This window comes from Aegilops tauschii, chromosome 7, assembly GCF_002575655.3.
Source record: "Aegilops tauschii subsp. strangulata cultivar AL8/78 chromosome 7, Aet v6.0, whole genome shotgun sequence".
Lineage (NCBI taxonomy): Eukaryota > Viridiplantae > Streptophyta > Magnoliopsida > Poales > Poaceae > Aegilops > Aegilops tauschii.
This window is the reverse complement of record NC_053041.3, coordinates 481,945,868-481,953,021: the sequence shown is the minus strand read 5'-3', so window position 1 is coordinate 481,953,021 and position 7,154 is coordinate 481,945,868. Positions and strand designations below refer to the sequence as shown.

General features: G+C 54.6%; 1 protein-coding gene across 1 annotated transcript; it reads left to right on the top strand.

Annotated features, from left to right (window-relative positions):
- The first annotated feature begins 464 nt into the window (after window positions 1-464).
- Window positions 465-6,256, top strand: LOC109782952 (uncharacterized). Its single transcript, XM_020341587.4, has 5 exons — window positions 465-766; window positions 843-1,125; window positions 4,999-5,100; window positions 5,647-5,755; window positions 5,861-6,256. Exons 2-5 carry the CDS (start codon window positions 1,120-1,122, stop codon window positions 5,950-5,952), a joined length of 309 nt encoding a protein of 102 aa, XP_020197176.1. The 5' UTR covers window positions 465-766; window positions 843-1,119; the 3' UTR covers window positions 5,953-6,256.
- Window positions 6,257-7,154: the final 898 nt, after the last annotated feature.

Here is a 7,154-nt window from a genome sequence, read left to right as displayed (position 1 = left end):
AGGGGTATAAAACCCGCGCTACTACTAAGTTGATAGTAGTAGCGAAGGGTATAAACCCGCGCTGCTACTAAATGGTCTCCACCATGCCCCCGGGACAAGCCATAGTAGTAGCAATGGGTATAAAACCTGCGCTACTACTAAGTAAGTAGCTATAGCGTAGGTAAGACCCCCACGCTATTACTAAGCGTGTCCACCCCGGCCCTCCACACTCCCACCCCACCACTCTCTCTCTCTCTCTCTCATCCCTAAAAAATACTTTGTCACGAACTCACCTGTTCCTCGGTCCAGCCCACCCCGGCTCCTCTCCCCACCATCTCCTCGCCGCCGCCACCACCCATGTCGGTCAGTTCCGGCGAGCACCGGCCGCATGCAACACTCCCCCAACGGAAGTGCCTCACGTATGATGAAAGCTGGTCCGATTTGGTACGATAGTGTAATCCACCGTGAACTCACCTTGAGCCAGCATTGATCAATGGTGGCCATACTACTTCGTACAGAAATCGTAGATATTCTGTCGTACGTGTAGCAATGCTCGAGGCGGCTCCTGCTGCCCGTGGCCGTGGCCATGTCGTCCGAGTTCGAGACGGAGGACGCCGAGGGGGGCAGAGCGAGGGCGAGGGCGGAGGCGACTCCGAGGCCGAGTACTCCGAGGACCTCATGGTCTTCGTCGGATACTAGTAGTCGTTACGTCCAAGGGATGTGGCTCTGTTCAAGATTCCGGCATCGGTTGCGTGCTGGTTGGGGGTCGCTCCGGTCCATCGCCAAGGTGAAGGGGCGATTTACTTGCTCATCCGCTCTTTGATTCGTTTCCCGGTCTTCATTTCGTCTCTTCAAAACTGCAGGCTAGGTGTTTGTGGAATTGCCTGCCTCCTTTGCAACTGCAACGGCAGCGCCAACAAAGTAAGGAACGCTAAGGCTAGGCAGAGCAAGGGAAAGGATGACCATGCCACGGGGGCTGGCGCCGTACATGGTTGACATGGTGTGGGCGATGCTCGCCGGGTGGGTGTCGGCGTGCCTGCTAGTCGCCAACGAGATCGCCCGCGGCATGCGGGCCGGGGAGATTGTCCCCTTCGTCGTGGGGTGAATCTCACTTCGGGAATCCTCCCTTCTGACTCCTTCATGCAGGTGCTCTGCTCTGAACCTTCTGCTCTAGTTTCTTTGCTAGTAAATCGATGAACATGGGGATACCTTTTTTGATTACCCTATCTGCTCTGTATCCTGAAATACACGCCGACTATGTGTTAATTGGCTCTGAGATTTGTGTTTGCGAAATGTATTCGAGTACCTAACAAGAGGCTAATGAGAGACTTTTTTTTGCGGGTGGCTAATGAGAGACTTTATACAGAGTATTTTTATCTACATCAGTTATCGTGTATTAGGGAGAACTGATACATTTTTCCAAGTCATTTTTTTGGGGAATACGCTTAGCAGCATACCATTTCATTGATAGAGGGGAAGAAGTAGTTGTTACAAAGAATTACAGGGTGCAGCCTCGCAGATGTACACAAGCCAGCGTCTGGGCGGCGCAGCGGTGAGCAGGGGGGAGGGTGCTCAGCCTCAAAACAGGTAGGTCAGGCTACAGGTAAGATGCTAACTAGCCCGATGGCGCCCGCCTTGGCCCAAAGGCAGGCATCGTCCTTGATGCTCTTGATCAGTTCTTCAGTGGAGAGGCGTAGGCCGTCGAAGATAGCCGCGTTACGATGCTTCCAAATGGCCCAGGTAGTCAGTGCAATGATGGAGTTGAGGGCTTTCCTCAAAGAGGCAGGGGAGGCCTCCGCAGCCGTAGTCCACCAGATGAAGAAGCACGCGGCATCATCGGGCGGTGGGGGCGACCGGGCGATACCAAGAGAGTATCTTGTGCCAGGTGATGCGAGAGAACACGTAGCCGGCGAGAAGATGATCGATTGACTCCACCTCCTGGTCGCAAAGGATGTAGGTTGGGTCGGTGGATAGGCCACGACGCACTCGCCGCTTGGCGGTCCAGCATCGGTCGAGGTAGGCAAGCCAAAGGAAGACTTTGTTGTTGAGAGGGGCTCAGCTCTTCCAGAGAAGTTTCCAGCATGGTGGCGAGGTGGAGCCGTGGAACAGCGCACAGTAGCATGAGTTGGCAGAATATACTCCATTGGTTGTCCATCTACAGGAGAGGTGATCGGGCTCGTCGGAGAGGGTGATTAACTGTAGCTTGCGCCACAAGTTGACATACTCGATGACCGCCAGGGGCCCAAGAGTGCTGTGGATGTCTCCGATCCATGCGTTATTGGCAAGACCATCGTGGACCAGCGTGCGGCGGCGCCGGCGACGCGATACAGGAGAGGTGAGGGTGGGGGCGAGCTCAGAAATAGATTGGCCATCAAGCCAGTGGTCGTTCCAGAAGTGGCAAGTCTTGCCATCGCCAGGTTGCCATGAGGTGGAAGCGCGGAAGAAACGGGCAGCCTCGTCATCGCGGGGGAGCTGGAGGTGGTGCCATGGGCGCGAAGGGTCGGTGGCCTTGAGCCAGAGCCAGCGACACCTCAACGAAATGCCGGTGAGGCGGAGATCCCTCACGCCAAGGCCGCTGAACTCCACCGGGCGGCACACGCGCTGCCAGGCAACCAGGCAGGATCCTGAGTTGGCGTCCCGACGCCCATGCCAGAAGAAGTCTCGGATGATGCGTGTAATTTTCTTGAGGATCGCCGGGCAGATGGCTATCGCCATGAGGATGTGAATGGGCATGGCAGTGAGCACGTGGCGCACAAGGGAAAGCCGCTCACCGCGAGTTAGAAGCGCGACCTGGAAGGTCACGAGCTTTCTCGCAAGCTTGTCCACCAGGGGGAGCAATGCCGAGGAGGGAGTCTTGCGAATGGACAGGGGGAGGCCCAGGTAGACGATGGGGAAATCAGAGACAACACATCCAATCGTGGAGGCGATGGTGGTGATCACCTCGTGGTCACCACGAATGGGGGTGGCCAAGCATTTGAGGAAGTTGCTGCGCAGACCGGAGGCATCGCCGAACACCCGCAGTAGCTCATGGATCATGGCCAGCTCCAAGCTGGTTTGGTGGCAGAAGATCACCACGTCGTCGGCGAACAGAGATATGCTTGACGCGGCGTGCCGGTTGGTGAGACGTTGGAGCATGCCGGCGCGCGACGTGTGCTGAAGCAGGGAGTTCAGCGTGTCAATCGCGATGGCGAAGAGCAGCGGCGAGACGGGGTCGCCCTGGCGCAGCCTGCATGCATGATCGATGGGTGGCCCGGGGTTGCCGTTGATGAGGACTCGCGTGGATCCCGTGGAGAGGAGGATGCACACCCACTCGCACCAGCGGCGTCCGAAACCGAGGTGGCGCATAGTTTGAAGGAGGAAGGGCCAGGACACGGTATCAAATGCCTTCGTGATGTCGAGCTTGAGAAGAATTCTCGGGGCCTTCAAGTTGTGAAGCAGGCGAGCAGTTTGCTGGACCAGTAGGAACTTGTCGTGCACAGTACGGCCAGCGATGAAGGCGCTCTGGTTAACGGGGACGAGCCTCCCCATCTTCGGAGCGAGCCTCAGAGAGAGGACTTTGGCAAAGAGCTTGGCCAGCAGGTGAATCAAACTGATCGGCCTGTAGTCGGCGAGCGTGCACGCGTCGGGCTTCTTGGGGAGGAGAATGAGGAGGGCCTCGTTGAGCTTGTGGAAGCCGCGACCGTTCAGGGCATAGAGTTTGTTGAACGCAGCGCAGATGTTAGCCTTGATGATTGGCCAGCATGCGCGTAGGACTCGGCCGTGAACCCATCAGGTCCGGGCGCCTTGCCGGTGGGGAGAAGCTTGACGGCGGCCCAGATTTCCTCCTTGGTGAAGGGTTGCTCCAGGTCGTCGAGGTCGAAGCAGCGAGGGTCGATGCTCGCGAGATCAATGGAGTGATCCCTGGCAGTTGAAGTACCCAGGATGGAGCAGAAGTGGTCGTAGGTCGCCTGGGCCATCGCCCCCTCGTCGGACACGGTCTGTGAGCCCACACGGAATGAGGCCACATGGTTTTTCTGCGCACGGTGAGCGGCGTGGATTTTGAGGATGGCCACGTTGGTGTCGCCTTCGCGGAGCCAGCCAAGTAGCACACGTTGGCGGAGGATGGAACGCTCGACGGAGGCCAGTCCGAGATAGGCGCGCTTGAGCTCTCGGCGAAGCCAGGTTTCAGCCGAGGACAGAGGTCGGGTGTCTTGCGCCATGTCAAGGCGGTAGATGATCTCGCGCGTGATCTGAAGCTGCGGGGAGATGTTGCCGTGGTGCGCGCCTCCCAGCTCTGGAGGCGGCGGGCCGTGATCTTCATCCTACCGTAGATGCGTCTGAACGGGTCGGGATCCGGCGGCAAGGAGTTCCAAGAAGCATCCACAGTGGTGAGGAATCCATCAAGCTTAGGCCAGAAGCTCTCGAAGTGGAATCTTCGTTTGCCGAATCTTCGTTTGCCAAGTCATTTCTATCATGATTAGGATAGAGACTTCGGAGTCGGGACGTTTTGTTTCAGTGTAGTGTCAGGTTGTCCAAGGGATGTGGAATTGTTGCTGTGTAGATTGTGTCCTCCAGGATAGGATAAGGTACTGTAAATATTTCTCGGCATGAAGTAAGTTGGAGTTGGTTCAGTACTTCAGAGGCCTCGTAAATCACTACAACAAGTGAATGCTCAATTGTACCAGAGCTGCGCATGGACGTGGAGTTGTTATACTGGTATAGGTTATTTTTCTTTTGGATAAGATAAGATGTTGTAAAATAGTCTCGGCTTGAACTAAGTTCAAATTGGTTCAGTAAATCACTACGCAAATGAATGCTCCATTGCAGCAGAGCTGCACATGGACGTGGAGTTGTTCTACTAGTATAGGTAGTTTTTCTTCAGGATAAGATAAGATGTTGTAAAATGGTCTCGGCTTGAACTAAGTTCGAATTGCTTCAGTAAATTACGACAGCAAATCAATGCTCAATTGTAGCAGAGCTGCGCGCTAAGCCTTGGATAGTTTATTTTTTCAGAATGATATAGTATCTCATTTCTTGCAGGTTGTTTACGATAGAATGACCGGACGGAGCCGTGGATTTGGATTCGTCACAATGGGTTCAGCGGAGGAAGTTGCTGCCACCGTCGAGCAATTAAATGGCTATGTAAGAAGACTTCATCTGTTTTAAACCACCTTATCTTGGTACATTAAATGGGTTTAAATGACTATCTGTGGATAAATTTTATAAGCTGTTGTGAAAAAGTTAGTTCTCTACAGGTTTCTACAGTTCCAAGGGGATTCAGAGTTCCACCTCTGAGTATTTGGATCTTATCTAACCACGCTCTGAGATTTAGATGTGTTGGGGAATGGGGATTGCTAGTTCCTGCTGGGTAATCAGAATAATGTTTCGGTTTTCCTCAAGGATGTCGGACACTATTTACAGTATGTTAAATGCAGACAATGCTGTTGATTTATGAGAATTATTTATTTACCTAGTGGATCCCCAATTGTATATCTGTCCCTATCAATGCAAATGCTGAGTCATGTTCCACTTTTACTGCTCTACATTATATTTTCACTGCCCGAAGGGGTTAGTATGCTCCTTGTCTTTTTCACTGATTGTCTTTTTCATCGACATGCATCGCTTATTTTTCCGTGTCATTCTTCTGAAGAATCTGAAGTTTCTGAACCTTTGTTGGTAATGCTGCAGGGTTCTGGTGGCGATGCCGACGGTCGTCGAGAGGTTCGTGCACTGGACAGTGGCGTGGCTGCCGATGTATGGAGAGGCGAAGCTGCTGCTCGTCATCTACCTCTGGCAGGTAAGCAGTCGATCAGACACCCCGAGCCCGAGAGATAATCAACATTTCAGATAGACTTGATTCGGTATGTGGCCAATTCTGAATCTGAATCTTAATGGTGTTCAGATTTTAGGGTGCGGGGCACGTGTACGATGGCTTCCTCCATCCGCTGGTGGCGTGGCACGAGGCCGACATGGACCGGGGCCTGCTTGAGCTGAGGGCTAGGGCGAGGGACGTGACGGCATCACAACTCAAGGCGGCCGCTGCCATCGGTCAAGTGTGGCTCGTCGAGGCTACCCGCTGTGTTTTGTCACAGTTGTAGGCTGCGAGATCAGGCCGGGAAGGCGCCACGCATTGACGAGTGAGCCAATTGTTGGATCGGACCATAACAACGTGTCTCAGTCTCTGATGTCTAGAAGTAGTGGTAAAGTTTTGAATTTGCATGGCAAGAACCACTTACGTAGGTAGCTGACACTCACAACACTGTTTACACTCTTACTTATTTAAAAGATATGAATTATACATGAGTTGCCTCTACAATGAGGAACTGTGATAATAGATACGGAAATTGTGTGATACTCGGGCGGTCACCCTTTTGGAGGCCCGGGAGGATATTGCATGGCGGGTGACTGGGGTGGTGGCCGCAGGGTCACCGGGTTCTTGCGCCGGCAGGGGGTATGCCCGCACCGTTTCTGCAAGCCAGCGGCCGGTCCACCGCCACCGCCAGTGCTCATTCCTCCGGCCATGACGTGGCCACCACCACAAAGATGGCGCCCGCTGGGGGTGTCGACGGGTCCGGATCACTGGCAGCAACCGCCGTCGGCTCGGGAGCAGGTGTTGACACGCCAGAGCTGCAGCGATCCGCTGCTTCCACGGCAGTTGGCTCCAAGGCGTTGGGTACAACCCCGGTCATCGACAAGGTATCATTCTGGGGCGTGGCCATGCCACGACGGCTTGCCTTCAGCCCAGAATTTCCAGCTACGGCAGTGCAGGAGGCGAGGGTACACGGTGGTGAGCTGGAGGAGGACGAGCTCAACTCTTTGAGCTCCTCAGTACATGCTACCAACCCTGCTGCACGCGCTCATCTGCTGGTAGCCAAGGGCCCCCCCTGGCTCACCGGGCACTCTTGGTAATGATACTCTGGCTGGTGGGCATGGGGATACAGAGCTTCAATTGACTGATGACACGATCCAGACACAGCACAACATCCAGGCAATCTCAGTTCAGAGCATCCCGGGGAGCAGCAGCACTCCGAGCCCAGTGCGCACTCCTGTGGCGGTGCCACTTGAGCAACATCAGCTTCTCCCTCCTGTGATGAACAAGGCAGATCAAGACAGGGCGCTCGGGCCTTGTGATGCAGAAGTGGCACTGCTACAGGCCATCGGGTGCACACCTGCTCAATCCATCTTGGGGCTCAGGC